Here is a 22981-nt window from a genome sequence, read left to right on the forward strand (position 1 = left end):
GCCTCCTTAAAATAAATCGAGGGATGTGATTCAAACTGTTAATCGCACACAAGAAATGGGCAGCAGGAATTGTGGAACTGTAAATTTGTACAGGCAAAAATAGGAAAAAAAACCCCAAAATATTTCCATGTGGATAAAATTTTTCCATTTCCCAGGGTTTACCAGCCCTCTCTCAAAAGCCACGATTTCTAGTAAGAAATTCGTCTTGTCTACACAGAAAACAGTACTAATTATTTCTAAATCAAATAATTTAAACCCTGAAAATTCCTCAGCAAACACACTTTATTTGTGTTAGATTTAAGCCATTTGTAAAGGTTCATCTATGGGCACACAGATGCTGCTAGGAAATGGATTTAAAAATGGTTTAAAAATTGGATTTAAAGGTGTGAAAGGACCAGGGGCAGCTCTGATGGCCCCAAAAGTCTGCTTGGAAAACTCCAAACCTCCCAAAGCTCTGAGAAAACTGAAATAGTGATAAAAAAATCTTATTTTGCTGCACTCCTTCAGAATAACTTTTTCTGCATACTGAGACTCCTTTAATAGGAGTAATAATAAATAAATTAATTATTCAGCCCAACTCTTGCACTAAATTAACACCAAAGCAGCAACCAAAACTTCATCCAACTGGCAGCAATCCTGTAACAATTTAATAATAATTAAATCAATGTAACTGAGAGAAACCAGCCCGGCAGGGAGCAGGGGAAGGAGGGGAATCCCAGCCCAGCCCCGGCAGCAGCTCCAGCCCATTCCCAGACCTCGGGCTGACCCGGGATTAAAGGATTATCCCAAATTTCAAAGGATTATCCCAAATTTCAAAGGATTATCCCAAATTTCAAAGGATTACACGTGCAGGGGGATTTTCTGCTCTCACAACAGAGAGCATGAACAATAAAATAAAACACTTGGAGGCGTGGCTGCAGTGCTCCTGTTTTATCTGACAGGATTGAAAAGCCTCAAAACACGAGGAGAAAAATCAGCTGCAAAGGGAATTCTGAGATCAGATCTGTTCCCTGGAGGAGCAGGAGTGAGAGAGCACAAAATTGGAGAGCTCTGCTTAAATGCCAGCGTAAATATTGAACCCACAGCTCTCATGTTTCACTCAAAACTTGTTTTATCTCACTATGACAACGTGAAGTTACCCAGAATTAACACCAAATGCTTAAATACTCCGGCAACAGGAGAAATGCAGACAGCTTGAGGAAAAAAAAAATAAGCTTATTGTAATTCATTTAGTGGGGCCTTAAAAATAAATCTATTTACTGGTAACTTACAGGCCTGCAAAGCTGGTGCACAGAGAACTTATTTGAAGTGACACCACAAAGAACAGCTCTGAAAATGAGGATGGAGATAAACCTGCACACCAGCCTGAAATGCAAGGCTACACTCACTGGGAGGCAGAATTAACAAAAATCAGCTTTAAAATCCCCTGAAGGTACAAAATAAACCCCCACTGGCCTCAAAGATCATTTTATGGGGCTTTCCCAACACAGAGCAGCCCCTGGGACCCACCCTGAGGGAAGCACAGCCCCTGCACAGCAAATTCACTGCTCAGGGGTGCAAATTCTGGGCTGTGCTCCTGGGTTTGGGCTGGCCCCAAAGGGATTCAGCACTTCCCAAAAGCTCCCCGGGACACAGGCACGAGTGGGATGTGGGGTGTGGGGAGTGGGGTGTGGGATGTGGGATGGAGCCCCAGGCAGCCCCACTGGGTGCTTCAGAGCCTCAGAAAAGCCCTGGGCATTCATTGCTGTGTCTCCAGCTGGCTCTGCCTGGGTCACTGCTCTGCAGGGATTCACCTCCATGGGGAACTCACCTCCACAGGCTCTGGAACTGCTCCTGCAGCTCCTGAGCCCTCTGGAATTGCTGCCAGGTGAGAGGAATCCCCCAGAGCAGGGCCAGCCCCACTCCTGCCCTCCCACTCCCACGTGGTGACAGGCCCAGCTCTCCTGAGTGGCTGCGAGTTTTATTCCATTTAATTCCTACCCACCATTCCTGAGTGGGATGGAGCCTTACTTCCCTTAATTCCTGTATTTTTCTGACCCACCATTCCTGAGTGGGATGGAGCCTTATTTCATTTAATTCCTGTATTTACCTGACCCACCATTCCTGAGTGAGATGGAGCTTTATTTCATTTAATTCCTGTATTTAGCTGACCCACCATTCCTGAGTGGCTGGGAGCTTTATTTAATTCCTGTATTTTTCTGACCCACCACTCCTGAGTGGCTGTGAGCTTTACTTCCCTTAATTCCTGTATTTAGCTGACCCACCATTCCTGAGTGGGATGGAGCTTTATTTCATTTAATTCCTGAATTTTTCTGATCCACCATTCCTGCGTGGCTGGGAGCTTTATTTCATTTAATTCCTGTATTTACCTGACCCACCATTCCTGCGTGGCTTGGAGCTTTATTTAATTCCTGTATTTTTCTGATCCACCATTCCTGAGTGGCTGGGAGCTTTATTTCATTTAATTCCTGCATTTATCTGACCAATCCAGGACAGGTGAGTGCTGTGCTGGCCCCTCCTGGAACACAACCACGACACCCCGGTGCCCCAGGGGAGAACTGAGGATTTCCATCACCACCAGGGCTGTGCCAGGACAGGAACTGAGGCACAGCGTGCCCACAGCAGCCCTGGTGCCCCTGCAGTGTCCCAGGCCAGGCTGGAGCCCCTGGGACAGTGGGAGCTGTCCCTGATGCCAGGGTGGGGTGGGAAGGGATTTAAGGTCCCTTCTGACCCAAATCATTCTCCAATTCTCTCACTACTGAACACGAGCATGGCAGAAACTGATTTACAGCAAAAGCAGCCAGGTATGAGCCTGGCATGGTCCCTGTGCTCCAACAGATCCTTATTTTCCCAAACCACACCAGCTCCACGTCCCTGCTCCAACCCAGATTTTTTTTTTTTTGAGGTAAATCCTTCAAACCTTTGCAGGTAGATCCTTAAAGCCACCTCAGCAGTGAAAAGCAACGAGCTCTGAGATGTTCCCAGCTCACAGTTTGCCTGGCTTGCCTTCCTCTCTCAATTTTTCACTTCTCTCCCAGCCGGGAGCTCTCAGGAAGCTTCACTGCCACGTGGCTCGAGATCCTCTGTCACCCACTCACCACGACTTCCCTGCTGAATTTTAAACAACCAACCTAAATTTGCAATAATTCTGGAACAGCAAAGGATAGTGCAAGCACTAGGGGTTGTTTCACTTTACTTTGAGGGGGGAAAACAGTGAAAAATGTGAAGCAGGGTGTGGAGAAAAGCAGCCTCATTTGCTCCACTTGTGTTTAAGGGCAGAGTGGGGCACCCCAGGTTTGCTGTGCGACCACCAAGGGGAAACTGCCCCTCCCAAAAACCTCCCTGCTCTGTCAAAAGCTCTGCTCCCACTCCTCCTGCTACAGGAAATCGTGGATAACACTAAATGTTGGGAAAATGAAAGCTGGAATTTCTGTCATCCCTTCTGCAACCCTCCAGGCCCAACACTGAACATTTTCCAAAACAACCCCTTAAACCCCCACGTGTCCTTTCTACAACACCTGCAAAATCTCCCTCCAGTGTTAACACCAGAAGCAAAAACAGAGCCTGCACATGATGGGTGGCATGGGAAGGATTTCTTTAGAGAACAGGGGCACACAGAGCCCTGGGTGTGCTGGGAGAGGAGGGCTGCAGGAACCAGCACTGAGCCTTTCCTTAGCCTAAGGATGCAGTGAAGAAATGGGATAAACACCCGCTCCTATTTCTGAGCAAGCAGAGCATCCCTGTGTGCAGGTGGACAAAAAAAATCCCAGCAGGAAGGGGCTGAGGGACAGGGGGACAGCACAGAGCCCTGGGCAGGCAGGGAAAGGCCACCACGAGCCCCAGGGCAGAGCCCCAGGGCAGAGCCCCAGGGCAGAGCCCCATGCTTTTCCTGAGCAGGGAATGTTCCTTTTCCTGAGCAGGGAATATTTATTTTCCTGAGCAGGGAATGTTCCTTTTCCTGAGCAGGGAATATTCATTTTCCTGAGCAGGGAATACTCCTTTTCCTGAGCAGGGAATATTTATTTTCCTGAGCAGGGAATGTCCCTTTTCCTGAGCAGGGAATGCTCCTTTTCCTGAGCAGGGAATATTTATTTTCCTGAGCAGGGAATATTCGTTTTCCTGAGCAGGGAATGTCCCTTTTCCTGAGCAGGGAATATTTATTTTCCTGAGCAGGGAATGTTCCTTTTCCTGAGCAGGGCACAGCCCTCCCCAAAGCAGTTTCTGCCAGCCCAGGGCAGCGGAGGGGATGCCCTGCTCTGGAGGTGTCCCTGCCTGTTTGGAGGCAGATTTGGGGACTCTAAGGGTCCCCTCCAGCCCGACCCACGGCTCCGGCAGCACCGGCCGGGATCAATCCCTGCAATAACCACGCTCCCGTTAAAACTTTCCGCCAAAACGCGACAAAAACACCTCGCGGCACCCAGGGAGGGATTTGGAGACCGCCTTGAGCACCCAGCGGCGGATGGGGGCATCTCCGGCATCCCCCGGGCTGGGAGGGAGTCCCGGTGACATCCCCCGGGCTGGCAGGGTGGTCCCGGTGACATCCCTTGGGCTGGGAGGGAATCCCGGTGACATCCCCCGGGCTGGGAGGGAGTCCCGGTGACATCCCCCGGGCCGGCCCGGGGGTCCCGGTGACATCCGCCGGGCTGGCAGGGAGTCCCGGTGACATCCCCCGGGCCGGCCCGGGGGTCCCGGTGCCGGTGCCGGTGCCGGCCGGGCTCACTCACCAGCACATCCCTGAAGAGCAGTTGCGGCGCGGAGTGCACGGTCCAGTCCACGGCGGCCCCGTCGGGGACCTTGATGCGGATGACGAGCGCCTGGCTGTCCATGGCGCCGCAGGGGCCGCAGAGCAGCCAGAGCATCCCCGCCCCGCGGGCTCACATGCTGCGGCCGCCGGGCCGGGCACAGCCTGCGCCGCCCGCCCGCAGGAAGGAGCCGCTGCCCCGGAACCAAAACCGAGCCCCGGGAGGAGGAGGAGGAGGAGGAAGGGGAGGAAGGGGAGGAAGGGGAGGCGGCGCCACGGGCCGGGAGGAGGCGGCTCCGCGGGTCGGTGCTTTCCTGCCATTGTGCCGTGTGTTGTGACAGGAAAAGCGCGGCCCAAGGGCGAATCCAGCGGGCCCATCCCGGGCCGGGATTCCCGCTGGGAGCGGGGCGGGATCCCGGCGCTGCCCGCGGGTCAGGGGGAGCGGCTGGGGGATCCCGGGGTTCGCTCCGGGTTATCCCAGCACACACAGACCCAAAACAAACAAAACACACAAAAACACAAACACAACACAAACAAAACACACACAGAAACACAGACACGGCACAAACAAAACACACACAGAAACACAGACACAGACATGGCACAAACAAAACACACACAAAAACACAAACACAACACACACAGAAACACAAACACAACACAAACAAAACACACACAGAAAACAAACACAGACACAACACAAAACACACACAGAAACACAGACACGGCACAAACAAAACACACAAAAACACAAACACAACACACACAGAAACACAAACACACAGACCCGGCACAAACAAAACACACACAAAAAACACAGACACAGACACAACACAAAACACACAAAAACACAAACACAGACCCGGCACAAACAAAACACACACAGAAACACAAACACAACACAAACAAAACACACACAGAAACACAGACACGGCACAAACAAAACACACAAAAACACAAACACAACACAAAACACACACAGAAACACACACACAGACATGGCACAAACAAAACACACAAAAACACAAACACAACACACAGAGAAACACAAACACACAGACCCGGCACAAACAAAATACACACAAAAAACAAACACAGACACAACACAAACACACACAGAAACACAGACATGGCACAAACAAAACACACACAGAAACCAAACACACACACACACAAACACACACACACACACACACACACACACACACACACACACACACACACACCCCCCCGGACCGTGCCCCTGCTCGGGGCAGGCTGCGCACGGGGCTGGGGCAGTCCCGGCCCGGCAGTGCCCGGGGTGTCCGAGTGGCGCTCGGGGACAGGGACGGGGGTCGGGCTCGGTGACCCCCAAGGGCTGTCCTGGCCTCGGTGCGTCCGTGCCCGGCTCTGCCCATCCTGCCTCGGGTCCTGCAGAGCAAACCGGGAATGGGCTCTGGGAATGGGCACCGGGAATGGGCATTGGGAATGGGCACTGGGAATGGGCACCGGGAATGGGCACCGGGAATGGACACCGGGAATGGGCACTGGGAATGGGCACTGGGAATGGGCATTGGGAATGGGCACCGGGAATGGGCTCCGGGAATGGACACTGGGAATGGGCACTGGGAATGGGCACTGGGAATGGGAACCGGGAATGGGCACCGGGAGTGGGCACTGGGGATGTGTACTGGGAATGGGCATTGGGAATGGGCATTGGGAATGGGCTCTGGGAATGGGCACTGGGAATGGGCATTGGGAATGGGCATTGGGAATGGGCACTGGGAATGGGCACTGGGAATGGGCACTGAGACTGGACAATGGGAATGGGCTCTGGGAATGGGCACCAGGAATGGGCACCGGGGATGAGCACCGGGGATGGGCACTGGGAATGGGAACCAGGAATGGGCACTGGGAATGGGCACTGGGAATGGGCACTGGGAATGGGCACTGGGAATGGGCTCTGGGAATGGGCACCGGGAATGGGCACCGGGAATGGGCACCGGGAATGGGCTCTGGGAATGGGCACTGGGAATGGGCTCTGGGAATGGGCACTGGGAATGGGCTCTGGGAATGGGCACCAGGAATGGGCATTGGGAATGGGCACTGGGATTTGGCACTGGGAATGGGCACTGGGCCAGCCCAGCCCCTGCAGGAGCAGGCGAGGGCAGGTGCCCAGAGCAGCCGTGCCAGCCGCTGTCTCTCACTCCCTGTGAGGTCTCTCCACATCCCCAATCCCAGAGCGATGTCCGGGTCCAATTCTGCCATCTCTGAGTGTCCCCTGTGTCACAGATGCAGCTGAAACCGTCCCGGCCCACACCACGATCCATCTCCTGATGGAATAAAATCCCTGTCCACGTCAGCAACAAAGAACGTGTTTGGACAGCTCTGCACCCACAGAACACCATATTCAGCTTTTAACACCAGCTTTTCACTGCCTCGAGTCTCAGGGAAAGCCCTCTGCTCCACACAGCTCTGCAGCACCAAACAAGACACTTCTTTTTTTTTTCTTTTTTAGAGAACAGCATTAATCTCAATTGTGGGCTATTGATCTGTGCATTTTATCACACTCTCTCACATTATCATCTCTGACAAACTGGACTATTTGAGTTATTTTATCAATTTAGAGGGGGGGAATGGGAGGTATATTTAATTCCTGAAACGTCTTCAAGCTTCTTCATATTCGAATTCTACTTTGTTTGAGCTTAAGGAAAAAAAATCATAATTCAATGGCCATTAACAGAGATAAATTCTCTCTCTGTTCAATAACTTTATAATTTAGTTCCTATACTAAAAATTAATGGAGCCCCAGCTCCTAAGGATCTCAGGGACTGGTGGTGCCACACAGACGTCTTTCTGCTCAAATGAACCTTTTACCTGCAGTCCCTGTGTACCTCTCACTCAGCTCCGTTTCAATCAGATTCATTTTCTATTACATTTTAAAGAATAGGACACAAAATGATGGAATTTCTATAGGCCTGCAATTTTTCTAAAATGTCTTCTTCATTTATGAGACTATGGGGAAAACCAACTCAATTTGCCAAATTTGCATAAATATTACGTTGATTTTCCGGGGCTAATCATAACCTTAATCCCCCATTCTGATCTGTGTAATCAAACTTGAAGGGTTTTTACATCTTAAGGGGTACAGCACATCAAGCAGGTATTTATTGCTAGGTTTGGTTTTGCCACAGACTTCTTTAAAACCCAAGGTGAATGAGAAGTTTTCATTTGAAATACACCATTTGAACGAAATAATTGATATTTAATTTATCATCCTGCAAAAGTTTTGCCATGAGATGTCACCAACATTTAATTTTATATATTATTTTAGATAATTATTTAATTAATAATTATTAGATAATTATTTAATTTTAGATATTATTCCTTCATATTGGGGGGAAATTGGTGTTGCGAGAACACAATCCGTGATTTTTCAATACAAAACATTCTTCAAGTTCTGCATTTGAGTAGCCCAAGAATCTCCCCTTAAAAAGTTCCAGTTCCCAGTGCAAGGACTCCAGAATCCCCATTAAAAATTAACGAAGCAGCCTGATTTTCCCCACCAAATGCAGATGACACAACATTTATAATCACATCTCCAGAGTTCCTGTGTACCTATGAGGGAACACCACCCCAAACCCACAAAGGAACGTGTCAGTGCTGTAATTACAGGCTGGTGAAGCCCACAGCTCCCCTAAATTCTGTTTTTTGTTTGTCAGGGGGAACATCCCCCTCGGTGCTCCCAGCAGCTGCCACTTGCAGTGTGCTGCTGCTCTCTGCTGCTTTCCAGCGCCGCTGGAGAGCACTGGGAGCATCCCGAGCTGGCCACGGCGAGAAAATAAATATTTATTTCCAGGGAAAAGCAGAGTGCTGACACAGGAGGGGTGGAAAATCATTATCCCCTCGCTGGAGTCTCGGAGAGGATGGAAAACGCTGGCTCGCAGTGATTTGTTAGCAGGATAATTTGCAGGGCCCTCCAAAAGTGAGGGAAGAAGTTATTACCTGTTTAATTCCACTGCAAAGGGAATTGCCCGACACAAACAAAGTTCTGTCTTTGCTCTGTAATGGAGTTTTGGGTCCCTCCACCACAACTCTGCAAAGAGAAGAGGGAGGAAAAGCAGAGCTGACTCCCCTGGCCCTGCCCCTGGATATTCCTGTCCCAGGATGTGGATTCAGGTTTTCCTTGCCCTGAGGAGGGAGGTGGGAGCTCCTCTCAGCAGTGGATCAGTGAAAAATGCCCAACAGGAGTTAATGAAATTAAATAAATTATTATTTTTATTAATATATAATATATAATATATAATATATAATATATGTAATTATATATTATATATGTAATTATATATGTAATTATATATTATATATGTAATTATATATATGTTATATATATAAATATTCAATAAAGTAAATTAAATTAAATAAAAAGCAGGAGTGAATTAAAACCAGCATCAGGATTCCTCCAGTCCTGCACCATCCCCTGGGATAAAAGGGAAGATGCTGAGGATAGAGACAGAAAGTGCTGAGTTCATCCTGGATCCACTCAGCATCTCCATTCACCTCATTATTACCAGAATTTTTCCAGCTATGACCTAGCAATAATGTGTATTTATTATGTAACAGGCTGAATAATTCCCATTTAACTCCTAAGATATTACCAGTACTGTGCCAGCTTACCTGTAATTCAGGCACTGAGTATAAAACACCTGGAGGAATCAGGATCTCTTCAATTTATCATCCCTGCTTCCTCCCTGCACCCGTTTCTAGGCTGGAATTATAAATAACAAAGGACAAACTCTCATTTTTCTAGAGAAAATGGCACCTGATGGTTGTTTTAGGAGCACACATTTTCCTGCCTTTCTGGAAAAATATTAATGCCTAACTTTCTGTGTTGATAAGTAACATACTGTGGTGAAATGCTCTTTTTTTTCCCCTTCTATTACTTGTGAGTGCAGCAAATAGAATCCCTCAGGCTCCTGAAAAATAGGTCAGCAGTGTCCAGGCTTCCTGAGACATTCTTCCCCGAAATGCATCTCCTGGAAAGACTCACCAAGAGCAGCATGGATAGATTCAGGTTCCTTAAAAATGGCATTAAAATTTGCACCAAATTCCCACTGCCCCTGCCAGGCACTCTGCAGGTTCTCTGCAATCAGAAAAGACAGTTTGGGACCCAAATATCAGAAAGAAATTCATCTTATTTTCAGTTCACTGGCCTCAAATAGATCTTTTAAAGCTCTTTTCTCACAGTAAACTCACCTTGGACTGAAAGAAAACATAACAACAGTAAATTTGATTTAGGCTAAATTAGTAAATGTTTAGTTTTTGCTTTGAATGATGAATAAATTTTGGAAAAAAGCAGATTTTGTGATGCACGGTGACAGGGTAACTCCAGCAGTTGGGCTGTGTGTGGTTAATGATGCTCCTGCACCCCTTCAGACCAGCTCCAGGGGCTGCATAATTGTTTTTCTGTCATCCTATAAATTCTTGAGTAACACCAAAATTATTGTGATTTTTCTTCCTAAATAATTCATATCTCACCAAGTCCATAAGCAGGCCCATGAATCACTGAGCATGTGACAATCACATCTAATGGCATTTCTTCTTTTAAGGAAAAAAAAACCAGGTTTGACTTTGTAATCTTGTTCGAAAATCACTGTTCTGATACATTTTAAACTTGAAAGTTCCCTTGATTAGAGTTTTTGTCTGAAGGACTGCTTTTAATCATGTTTTCCACTTTTAATTCTATTAGGATTATTAATATCACCGCAAGTAATAAATTGGTTTTGTAATGAATTACAACAGGGTTCATAAACTGTGCTTAAAGTGCTGCAATTACTTTCCAAATCACTCTAAGTTGTTTGTATTCTACTTTTTAGGACTTAAATGCAAAACTAACATTTTATTCTTTTCCAGAAATGAAAGATCTTTTAAGCAAACTTGCAATGTGTTAGTGGGAGTTTTTGTTCTGTATTCCCTGGCTGCAATGCTGAAGCTGCTGCTTTTTCTTAGCTGTATTTCAACTGAAAAATACAGCCCAAAATTTAAATCATGATTCTAATTCCAGAAATAGGGAAAGAAATCAAGATAACTCTCAGAGTTATTAACTTACTTTTCTGTAGTGAACATGATTAAGGGGTTACAGCAAAAGCCAATATAAATTAAATGGCCACAGTGAATAATACATGAAGCAAAATCCCCTTTGTTTCAGGAAAAGTTGCTCTAAACCAGGGGCCTAAGGGCGTTCAACTATTAAAAAACACCTAAATTTCATTCAATAACAGTAACATACATCAGGGAGATCTATAATTATGGTTTGTGAGGGGATTTAGGTCAACACACAAGGTAAGGTGAGGACAGATTTAAATTCTGCCCAAGTCAGTGGAAGGTCAGCAGGAGAAAACCTCTGGATATTGCTCCAGTGGAAGAGAGGGGAGCAGGAAAAGAGCACAAAACCTGATTTTTCAGACAATATGAGAGTACTAATCACAAATATTTAGGAGTTCCAATCCAATCTGTAAATCCAGAACTAATTTACAGTGGGGGAAAATAGAGCTTTGTGTTGAACAGGGTCCACCTGTGAGCAGTTCATCAACTGGTGATAAAATGAGTGACGCTAAATCTAAAAATATTTCAATAAAATGAACTGCCTGGACCATGTTTGCATCACCAGCCCCAAAACTTCAGGAAAACAAACAAACCCACCGAGGTTTGACCTGAATTTGGAGGAAACAGCAGAAAAGGGCATTTCTTGGGGTAACTCATTAGTGCCCAGGAGTCTGGCAAAACATTCATCAACCATACAAAAAGGCCTAAAAGTGAAATATAGTAATTAAGTCTTCTGAAAAATTACTTAAGCCACACAATTTATTGATTGTGTGGCTTAAGTAATTTTTCAGAAGACACGTAAGATTTAATAAGTATAAGTAGTTAAAGATCCTGCCTGGGCTCTGCCATTAGAGTGTAATTGAAGCGGTAAAAAAGATCAGCTGAACGTGTGTTGATTACCACCTTATCTTTGAAAGGCAATTAAGCACCTCAATCATTGCAACAAGATTTGATTGTGCAGCCTTTATTGGACATTGATCTTTCAGCAGAGCAGCTGCATTTCCCATTAATTTACAGTAGCAGAGTTTAACTGGGACACCCGAGCCCGCTGACCCGGCTGAGGGGGAGGCCAGCGGCTCCTGCAGCTTCGGGTGCCCTCAATAATCATTATTATTTAAAGAGCTGCTACAAGGAGGAGCCACCTGATCCTCGGGGTTCCGTTTCTCTGGAGTAGTTAAGGGAGGTGAAACAAAGCTCTGGGACGTCATCTCTGCCTCATTTAAACATCAGCAAAGGGATAATTAAGGCGAGGCTTGCGGGGAGAACTGAACTTTGTGTGAGGTGGGAGGCGGCGCAAATCAAACCTGTCCGAGGGCAGGAGGGACATTCTGGGATCAGGAATTCCTGAGGCCTGAAGATGTTTCAGACAGAGCTGTACAAATCTCCCCGGCCCTCAATATCCCGCATTCAGGACAAAACCTGAGTGATAAAAAAGGAGATGCTGAGAAGTTGGTATTTATAGCAAAACAAGAGTGGAAGTCTGATGAAGTGTTTTACCTTTGAAAACAAGCAACTGGGTTTGTATTCACACCTGAAAATCTTTTCATCGTGATTTAGTAACTCAAGTTAGCCCTTACAAGCACCTCGTTCTCCCTCTGCAGAACTGCAAGGGCTCCCACCCAAGCCTCAATGAAAGGAATGAGCGATCCCATATTTGCACTCTGCCCTCGGACACCTCCCAGTTCATCCTTTAGCACCATCAACTTCCCCAGAGCAAGAGGTCCATTGATTTCCATGTAATACAAGAAAATATTACATTTGCTTAATTGTTACACAGTGAGCTGATTGAACAGGAGATGGGGGCTGTGCTGAACGCTGCCAGCAGCACGGGATCCCAGCAATCAATAGGACACTTTGTCAGGGGCTCTCCGAGGAGCCCTGCCCGGCTGCTCGGGGAGCTGCTGCCTTTAGAGAGCCGGGTCAGCAGCGCCCAGCAGCAGAAATCAAACGACAATGAGGAGCTGTATTTATGGGCTGGTAATTAAAAACCATTTTATCAACCCTGTGTTGAGCAGAAACCTTTACAGCCAGGTATTGATGAGCTCTGTGGCAATGAATGAGCGGTGTTGGATTTTAAACTTACGAGCGGCAGTGGAAATCAGCTGGAGAAAAATGCTAACTGCAATTCTTCTTGTTAACGAGGGTTCCTGTAATGCCATCTCCTCATCCTGGGGACATTTCACTCGTCGTGGCAGGAATATTCTCCAAAATTTAACACTTCTCTGATTGAAGTGTTCAGTGCTGCTTTCAGAAAAGCCACGTGTTGCTTCATTAGGTGGGAAACACTTGTATTATTTGGAATTACGTTTAAAATTATTTAAATCATTATTATACTGTAGTCATAGCTTGATAATCATTTACTGGGGAGAAGTGATTGCCCTTCAAACCAGCCCCTCCCCATTTTACATTTATTTTTTGACTGATCCAAACTGCAATGACCAAATTCCATCACCTGGGATTTGGAACTCACAGCATTAACTGCTGGCACTAAATCCCAGCAGCAGCAATGGATCCTGCACAGCTCTTCCTGTTCCCATTAATTCCACATTTCCATTATCCAAACAGTTCCCCAAAAGCTTTTTTTTTTTTTTTTTTTTTTCTCAGCTTTCCAACTGATAGAAGTCATTTTGTCATTGTTTGTGCCTGAAGCTGTGCTTGGTTACAACTGGACAAGTAAGTTATTTTTGGACAAATTGGACAAAGAAGTTATTTTGCATCCAAAAATTGAGATATTCTTGTGGCATTCTTCTCATTCTCTTCATTAATTAAAAATACCAGCAATTTGTGAATTAGCAGAGGGGACTAAATCTTCTACTAAATCACTTAGATTTTGTATTTACCTGTAAAGCAATCAAATGAATAATAACACACATCTAGAGCTCAAGAATTGCAAAAGATACAAGCATCAAATGTATTTTGGATATTTTATTTAAATATCATTTCAAGAAATGTGATACAGCCTTTTTTACACTTCTTTTTGGGTGGTTTTTTTTTTCCCCAAAGGCTCTTCCAGGTGATTGTGACCACTCAGTGCCATTCAGACACAGTTACACTTGTGACAATTAATTAATTATGAAATATCTAGGCAGGATCTACACCTGAGCAGCTTCATCTTTTCAGGGCCATTGTGAAATGTCAGTGCATTCACAGTTTCCTTGCCCACAGGCTACAATTGAGTTTTCTGAGTTGATAAATGCATCTCTCTAAACGATCCCAGGTTTGTCCAGCAGCACCAGTCCCTGACTTCCAGACATACCCTCAGCAATTCTAATCCTTCAACTTCACAGACCTCGCAAAAATCAATCTCTCACAACCAAAAAGTCCACACAGCCTCCTGAAAGAGCACGCTGAGGATGAGAACACAGCATAGAAATCAAGTTTTTCAGCTGTTTTTAGCCAAAGGCAGCAGATATTTGTAGCACACAGAGGACAGATAGTTCAGTACATGGCTCCTTCATCTTCTTTATTTAGAAAATAAACAGTGACTGGGCCATGGCTGGTGTGGACAGTCTCTGTGACACGGGCAAAGAACCAGGAGCCAATTCCATACAGTAAAGTTGGGATGCCTAAGGAGAATAAATAAAACACATTACGCACGCACAGAGCCAGCAGGGAAACCCAACTGCAAATTCACAGCGAGGGCCGTGAGTCCAGAATGAAATGAGAGGGAAATTATTCCTGCAAAAGCTGCCTTAGAAGTATTTTGTTTTTATTTAAGTGCAGCAATCAGTGCTCAACACCTTTCCTATTGATACGAGGCAGGAATTATTAGAAAATGAAAAGAGGAGGATAACAGCATTAAAGTGAAACATTGCCATGTACACATGAATTCTACTCATTAAATATATATATTTATATATATATTTATATGTCCAAATACTAAACCCAAACTCCTTGAACACCCACTGAAGTTATTGGAGTCTCTGCCAGAGCAGAAATTAAAAATATGAAGTGAATCCAACATGAAGCTGCTCTGAGGAAAATCAGATCAGCAGTCAAACCTACCAACTCCAACAGAACTGCCATAGGCAAAAAGGTTTATATATATATATATATATATTTAAAGTGACACGTTTTAGCCCTACCAAACTATTACAGACAATATTCTATTTATTACACAGGGAAAAATAGAGGTGGATTTAGGCCCTGAATTCAGAAACACCACATTTAACATGCTTGAAGCTAAGTGCTTAAGCAGGATTCTGAGGGAAATAAATTGCCTTTTAAATCATGTTTTCCAATAATTTAAATATGAAACATGAAGGGTAGTTGTGAGAAAAACAAAGGTGTGACTGGGTGGAGGGAAAATCAGATTTAAAAGTGCTACTAAGAAATCGATCTTTATGATTGTATTTTCTCACTACATCAGTCTGGAAAGGTGAGAGGATTAAAACCAGCAGACGTGTCTTGAAAAAGTCACCGAAGACTTGCAAAGAAAAGGAAAATTTAAAAGTAAACATGAAAATAAAGAATGTATGACATGTCATGGCACTGTCACTGCCAGCATTCAATTAAGCATTGAATCTGCAGCCGAAGTTTTGAAATAATATATTTGAAATAATATATTTCCAAACTTAACTATATCTACTTATATATTAATAAGGTTCTGATAAAGCCTTTTTATTATAAGGATTTACATTCCAGCAGCACTTAGGATCAAAGCAGCCTGCAGCTCCTGCATCAGTCACCGCCTGGAACAGTTTCAGAATTTCTGAGAGGACCAAAGTTCACCCACGGCCCCGGATTTCAGCCGGGAAATGCCCCGTGAGCCGCTGAACAGCGACGTGTGGCTGTCACAAGGGTCACAGAAACACGGACCCGGTGAAACAACCCCGGCAGTGTCGATTTACAGCTCTGCCCCTGCCCTGCTCCGGGAGAACCGGGCTGGAGAAGGAGAGGACGAGGGGAGAGGGAACGGGAAAGAAAGAGAGGAAGGGGAAGAAAGAGGGAAAGGGAAGGAAAGAGAGAAGGGGAGAGAGAAGGAGGGAAAGAGAGGAGAGGAAGAAGAGTAAGGAGAAAGGGCGAGGGGGGAGAGGAGAAGGGAAAGGAGAGAGAGAGAGGAAAGGAGAGAAAGAGAGGAATAGGGGAAAGAGGGGAAAGGAAAGAAAGAGGAGAAAAGAGAGGAGAAAAGAGCGAAAGGGAGGAGAAAAGAGAAAGAGGAGAAAAGAGAGAAAGGAGAAAAGAAAGAGGAACGGGGAAAGAGAGAGGAAAGGCGAGAAAGAGAGAGGAAAGGAGAGAAAGAGGAGAAAGGAGAGAAAGAGGAGAAAGGAGAGAAAAGAGAGGAACAGGGGCCAGAAAGAAGAAGGTGACGGGCGGGACAGAGAGGAGAAGGTGAGGAGTAAAGAGAGAGGGAGAAAGGGAAAGAAGGAAAGGAGACGGAGCGGGCTCGGAGCAGAGCTGCCCGCTCCGAGCCGCCGTCCCGGCCCCCCCAGCGCTGCCCCTGAGGCCGGCGCTCGCTGCCCCCTCAGGCCGCCCCTGAGGCCGGACTCACCCGCGTTGAGCAGCTTGAGGGCGGTGAAGAAGGCGTCCTGCAGCGCCAGGTCCTGCGGCGCGGCGCGGGAGCAGTGGTACTTGATGAACGGGAAGCAGCCGGTCCGCAGCACCAGGTAGTTGGCGCCGTCCACGGGCCAGTTGAAGTGCGAGAGGCCGAACTGGTCGTTGCGCACCGCGCTGTACTTGACGCAGAACGAGGTCCAGTGGGGCAGGCGGCGCTGCCGCAGGTGCTGGCTCAGCACCTCGGAGGCGGCGGGCCGGGCCCGGGCCCGAGCGCGGCCCCGCCACAGCAGCAGCGCCACGGCCGCGCCGTGCAGCCGCTGCAGCAGCGCCCGCATCCCGCGGGGCCCGCGCCTGCGCCGCGCCTGCGCCGCCCGGGGGCGGGGACCGAGCGGGAACGGAGCGGGAACGGAGAGGGAATGGAACGGGAACGGAGAGGGAATGGAGAGGGAACGGAGAGGGAATGGAGAGGGAACGGAACGGGAACCGAGCGGGAACGGAGAGGGAACGGAGAGGGAATGGAGAGGGAACGGAACGGGAACCGAGCGGGAACGGAGAGGGAACGGAGAGGGAATGGAACGGGAACCGAGCGGGAACGGAGAGGGAACGGAACGGGAACGGAGAGGGAACGGAGAGGGAATGGAACGGGAATGAAACGGGAACCGAGCGGGAACGGAGCGGGAACGGAGCGGGAATGGAGAGGGAATGGAACGGGAATGGAGAGGGAATGGAACGGGAACGGAGAGGGAACGGAGAGGGAATGGAACGGGAATGGAACGGGAACCGAGCGGGAACGGAGCGGGAACGGAACGGGAATGGAGAGGGAATGGAACGGGAATGGAGAGGGAACGGAACGGGAATGGAACGGGAACGGAGAGGGAACGGAACGGGAATGGAACGGGAACGGAGAGGGAACGGAACGGGAACGGAGAGGGAATGGAGAGGGAATGGAACGGGAACCGAGCGGGAATGGAGAGGGAACGGAACGGGAACGGAGAGGGAACGGAGAGGGAACCGAGCGGGAATGGAGAGGGAATGGAACGGGAACCGAGGGACAGCGGCCCGGGAATGGGACGGGAATGGGCCGGGAATGGAGCGGGACAGCGGCCCGGGAATGTCCCCCGGGTGTTGCCCCTCGGTTCAGGAAGGACACGGAGGGGCTGGAGCCCCTGCCCTAGAGGGAAGGTGATAGATTCTCCTGATCCTGAGTTATGGAGATCTTCCAGGACAGAGGGAGGCTGAACATTTCATTTCAGAAGACATCTGGGTGTGGTTATGTCAATAAACTGTTTTTGTTTTTTTTTTCTCTGTGCTCAGAGTTGTCATTCTAAATGTGGAAATGTGGGCTAAAAGCTGCCTTTTTTTTTTTCTTTTTTTTTTTCTTTTTTCTTTTTTCTTTTCCCCCTTCTTTTATCCAAGGCTTTAAACTCAACTACCTAAAACAGGAGACCCAATTTCCAGTATCATCAACTCCAGGTAGCTCTTTCAGGAGAAATGACCTGAAGTTCTCTTCAGAAGAATGACCTGAAGTGGTCTGTGCCACACTAAATTCTTGCTGAAACAAAATCCACCAAATGCTGCCAGTTGAACAAATGTCTCCATTTCCAGCTCTGACTCTTGGGGAGCACAAATCCTTCATTTATGTGTCTGCATCCTCTGCAGTTGCTGCCAAACCTGCTGTCCCTCCCTCCTTCCATGAGCATTCCTCCACTCCCTGCAGCTGTTTTTGCCCAAATCTGGCATTTTTGGGGGCAGTTTCTGATGAAAAGCCACACTTGGGCCACCTTTAATCTTTTGCTTCACACGTGTTCTGTTTATTTCCCACCCAGCTCATGCTCTGAAATTCAATCTACAGTTCAACAACTCTATTACTCTTTCAATGAGTGGGAATAAATAATGCAGTAGTGTGAACAGAATTATATTCCTGACTTTTTAAAGATATTATAGTTTCATTTGAAATCTGCAGCATTGCTAAACCCCCCACATTTTTGGCACCAGCAGCACGGGAGCTGAATGTGAGAGACTGCAAAGCAGTTTCAATCCTCCCATCAGCTCAAGGTTCACAAGTGTTGGTAGTAATTAAAAACTTTTTTCCCCCCTCCCCTCAAAATACATTTCACACTTTGCACATGCTAAGAAATCTCTGTCACCACGGGAACTTTGAGGTCACTTGTTTCCTGCAAAGACAGGTAGAGTTTTCTTTTGTGAGGGCAGAACAAAGGCAGAGGGAAGTGCAGGTTTCATTTCCTCCTAGGACACCGCAGTCTATTAAGTGCCAGTGAACTAATGAGCCTCTCAGACCTTATGTTGTTCTGGCTTGCATCGAGGCTTCCTTTCCCTTAACCCTTTGGAAACCAGCTCAACTGCAGCTAAATTCCACCTTGGGAATAAATTCCACCTCTGCGGGCTCCGGGGTATCCAAACCCAACACTACATTGGTGTAAAACAGCAGTAAAAACAGGAATTAAAAACAGCCTTGTGGATTTTTATTGGAAGCAGGAATCGGCATTTATGGAAATGGTTTTCATCTGCAATGAATTAATTCTGTGACCAAAGTAGGAAAATCCAAAGAGGAAAAAACTCCACAAAAAATAATGTCTCATGCTGAGGGATCAAAGATTTGCTATCAGAAAAGCTGGGTGCTGATCTTGTGCAACTGCTTGGTCTCATTTAGCAGTATTTGTGTTAAAACTGGTTTTCCCTGAGCTTTTTGGGGAGTAATCCCAAGGATACTTGTCATTCCTAGGATAACAATCTCCATTCAGTGAGATCTGCTCTTCCACAGCAAAATGGGGAATGTGTTGACTGTTGGGATATTAAAGATTTGATAATTTGATAAAGATAATTTTACAGATATGTCCTTTAACAACACTGCACAGCAATTGTGACAAAAGGATCACCAATATCCAAAATATAGATGGACAGACCCGCAGAAGTCATGGAATTCTGGGAATCATAGTGCAAGCAGAATTCTATGGATGAATTAGTGCTATTCCTGATTTTTTTGATAATTTGAAAATGACCATAAAAGAACTGCTGCAGAAGCCTTTAGGTAACAGAAAAAGCAGCATCACAATGGAGATGGTTCTGCAGAGGAATGTGGGTTGCTGGGATTACTGATAAAGTGGGGTTTAAATTAAGGCATTTATAGGCAAAAGAACCACGGGATGGTTGGGGTTGGGAGGGACCTTAAATCTCACCTCATTCCCATCCCATTCCAAAGGCAGGGATCCCTCCCACCATCCCAGGGTGCTCCAAGCCCTGTCCAGCCCAGCCCTGGGCACTGTCAGGGATGCAGGGGCAGCCACAGCTGCTCTGGGCACCTGTGCCAGGGCCTGCCCACCCTGCCAGGGCAGGATTCCTTCCTAATCTCTCACCTAACCCCGACCCCCTTCAGTCTGAAGCCATTCCCCTTGTCCTGGCACTCCAGGTCCTCCTGTGTAGTCTCCTTCTTTCCTGCAGCCACCCTGAGCTCACCCCAAAGCTTCTCCTCTCCAGGCTGAACAATCCCAGTTTTCCCGACTGAACAATCCCAGTTCTCCCAGCCGTTCCTCCCAGCAGAGCTGCTCCCTCCCTCTGCCCATCCTGGTGGCCTCTGGACTCCGTGGCAGCTCTAACCTGGACCTCCTTCCCTGCCAGAAGCCTTTCAGTGTTCACAGGAAAGGGAATTTGGGCTCTTGGGGCTCTTTCCAGTGGACCTGCTCCTCCTGCTCTGTGTCAGGGACAAAGGCAGCATGACCCCATTAATTAGATTTTTAACCCACACGCTGAACTTCAGGAATGGCAACAGGGACACGAGCATGAGGATGATGCTGTGCTTTTCCACCAGAACAGAAAGGTGGGATGTTCCCAGTGCCACAGCCAGCAACCACGGAGATTTTCTGTCTCAGTTAATGTTACTTCACATACCAGCTCAGAAGGAAAACCAAACCTGTTCTTACAGATGAGAGAGCATTTCCAGAAGCATAAGGAATGAGGCACTTGAACATTTTCTGTTAACTATTCTTTCACAGCATCTGCTTCCCAAGGTTGCTCTTCTTCCAATCTCAGTTTGTGCTCTGCTGTAACTCCTAGAATTGCTTCGATGTCTCGAATTGCCATCTGTAACAGATTCCAGGAGTACAAGTTATTTAATGGGCATTATAATGGGATCCAGCAGCCAGGGTGCACAGCTGGCAGTGCCTGCCTTGAACAGGTAACAGGGTTACACAGGACAGGATGCACCAATTAAATTTAATATTACTTTGGGGACACTGAGGGGAATTATTAGTAAATATGTACAAATCCCAGGTAACTAAAAATACAATTTGTACTCCTAATTAACTAACAGGTGTTTTATTTCACATATGTTCACTCACAATGAAGAAAAAGTTCTGTTTTATATTTTTCTTCAGTGGTTGCTTTTCATTCCCTCATATTGAAAAACGGGGATTTTTTGTTGTTGTTGTTTACTCTGTAACATGTTGAAATTTAATTATATCTTCCCCAAAAATCTGTCATTTCACGCTCCACTTGAAAATCTAGTCAGGGTGGAAAGAATCTGCTGTAAATTATGTGACATGACTGAAGATATTAATCTAACCCAGCGTTCCCCAGCACCTTTCACAAAACACAGAGCCAGGATCTGGGGAAGTTTTATAAAGTGAAAGGTGCTGCAGCTCAGCAAAAGGAGTCCCTTGGGAAGCCCAGCAATTCTCTGGAATCCAAAAGCAGCTTTGTGAGGAGGGTTTGTTCCAGGGCACGGGGTTGGATTCCTGTTGCTCTCCTGGCTCCTGGGGCAGCGGTGGGGGAACCTCCCCAGGGTGGGCAGGCCCCGGGCTCTGTCCTCCCTCTCCACCCCGGGATGGGCACAGAGCAGAGCAAATTTGGAACAAAATCCACCTGGGAAGTGGATGGCGGGGTGAGGGATGGGAACGAATGGATTAGTGGCTGCCTGCTTAAAAGAAATCAGTGTTAATAATCCAAGCAGTTATTATCAACTGAGAAAGTTGTTTCTAATTCAAGATTCTTACCTTGATGGTGTCCCTTTAAAATAAAGCAGGCAATTGTGACAGAACTGTGTGAGGCAGTGCCAACAGCTCCTTTGCTCTTCCAAAGGACACTCAGGAGCATTAGATTACAAATAATTTCACGCTCAAGGATGTCTCTTTTCAAAGAAAAAGTTTCAAACTTAAATTTAACTAACGGGTTCCGTGGGAGACCGACTACACTGACCCAGACACTGTAAACCACACACAGGCAGTGATAAAAAAGGAATGGTTTAGCACTTGTTTATGATCCAGCATGAGGTATTTGCAGGCCTTGTACAGAAATTAACCGGGATCGTTAGTTAATTAACACCTCACCTTAAAATTGGTCTCGCCTTGCATATTAGGTGCTGATATTTCTTGATGGATGATGAAGAGATTGCGAGCAAAGGTCAGGAGGACCCCCTGGAGATCCTCTCCAATTGTTCTGTTAATGATATCCAAACAAATGAGTTTACCAATGATTCCCTTCACATGCTTAAAAACAATCGCCCCCTCATTTGTGCCTGCCTGGTGCTGGGATTTAATGAGGATTTTCAATCTCACAAGGTGAAAATCTTCAGGGAGATATGAAAGATGAGGCTCCATTTTAACTTGTCAACGCAAAGGATTTGTGTAATAAATAATTTTTATTAATCAACTTAGCAGAAGTAAGCAGAGAGGTTTCAGCTACTCCAAGTAAAAGGTGACTGCTGAGGTAGGACTGAGGCAGCAGAACACTTGAAACACCCACATTAGTTGGGAAAAACTGTTGCTTCAGCCTAAAATTGGGAAAGAAATTTCAGCAGGATCAACATTTCTTAGAGGGTTGCAGCTTTTGAGGCTTTTGTTTCCCAGTGGTCCACACAGACCCTACATTCCTTATGGAACAGGGAATTACACTGAGGATAAAGGTGCCTCGTTTACTGGAATCGACCACAGATCTCTGATGGAATAAAATGTGTAAATCTCAGAGATGTTTCAGGTATTTCTGTTACTTTATAAGCTCCAACTCCGACAATTTTGAAAATATTTCCCAATTAAGGCGATGAAATTGCACTGAAAATTTGATGGCAGACAACAGGAATCCTCTTTGCTGCAAGTTGAGTTTATTTCTTCTTGTCCTACCATCAAAAATTTAGATTTTTCCTTCCTGCAGAGGCTTTTTCTGTGCTGGGAGATCGTTAGCAGATCCCATTTCTGCCCTCCCTCTCCTCTGTATTCTTTCCATGCCAGTCATGCTCTCCAGAGCTCTAAACATTTTCATTGCCTCCCTCTCACAGAACAGCAGGATTTCTTCCAGCATCTCCCAGGATACACTGTTAACCTTTTTCCACAGATCATGGCATCGTTTGAGTCACAGATCCTGTTCCCAAAACCTCCTTGTTCCTCATGTTCATTACTGCTCTCTAAATGTAATTTCTTCCACCTGGCTCCAACCAAACCTAATTCTATTTCTCATATTGTTCCTTCAATTTGTGAAGATCATTTGGAATTCCATTGCTGCCCTCCAGAACACTTGCAGGCACATCCAGCACTTGAAGAAGCTGTTTTGTTATCCAGGTCATTAATGAAATAGCTGCAGCATCAAAGGAATACAGAACAGGCTGAGAGCAGAACGCTTCAGCTCCTCACTTATTACCTCCTATTTTGGCAG

The 22981-nt window shown here is 46.6% G+C and overlaps 3 protein-coding genes across 14 annotated transcripts in view; all 3 read right to left on the reverse strand.

Annotated features, from left to right (window-relative positions):
• The window catches only part of MAP2K5 (mitogen-activated protein kinase kinase 5), a 120010-nt gene extending 115048 nt beyond the window's left edge, over positions 1 to 4962 (reverse strand). For both annotated transcript variants that reach the window (XM_063412158.1, XM_063412157.1), the window contains exon 1: positions 4725 to 4962. In XM_063412158.1, coding sequence (XP_063268228.1) covers positions 4725 to 4859 — 135 coding nt within the window. In that variant the 5' untranslated portion in view covers positions 4860 to 4962. The remainder of the gene's footprint in view (positions 1 to 4724) is intronic.
• An 8773-nt stretch (positions 4963 to 13735) lies between these two features.
• On the reverse strand, positions 13736 to 16704 carry C15H15orf61 (chromosome 15 C15orf61 homolog). Its single transcript, XM_063412810.1, has 2 exons — positions 16317 to 16704; positions 13736 to 14391 (listed from the first exon to the last, which is right to left on the reverse strand). Exons 1-2 carry the CDS (start codon positions 16654 to 16656, stop codon positions 14264 to 14266), a joined length of 468 nt encoding a protein of 155 aa, XP_063268880.1. The 5' UTR covers positions 16657 to 16704; the 3' UTR covers positions 13736 to 14263.
• A 2078-nt stretch (positions 16705 to 18782) lies between these two features.
• IQCH (IQ motif containing H) overlaps positions 18783 to 22981 on the reverse strand; it is a 52959-nt gene continuing 48760 nt past the window's right edge. For all 11 annotated transcript variants that reach the window (XM_063412990.1, XM_063412996.1, XM_063412995.1 and 8 more), the window contains 2 exons: positions 21664 to 21772; positions 18783 to 20419 (listed from right to left, as the gene is read on the reverse strand). In XM_063412990.1, coding sequence (XP_063269060.1) covers positions 20318 to 20419; positions 21664 to 21772 — 211 coding nt within the window. In that variant the 3' untranslated portion in view covers positions 18783 to 20317. The remainder of the gene's footprint in view (positions 20420 to 21663; positions 21773 to 22981) is intronic.

This window comes from Prinia subflava, chromosome 15 (assembly GCF_021018805.1).
Source record: "Prinia subflava isolate CZ2003 ecotype Zambia chromosome 15, Cam_Psub_1.2, whole genome shotgun sequence".
Classification (NCBI taxonomy): domain Eukaryota; kingdom Metazoa; phylum Chordata; class Aves; order Passeriformes; family Cisticolidae; genus Prinia; species Prinia subflava.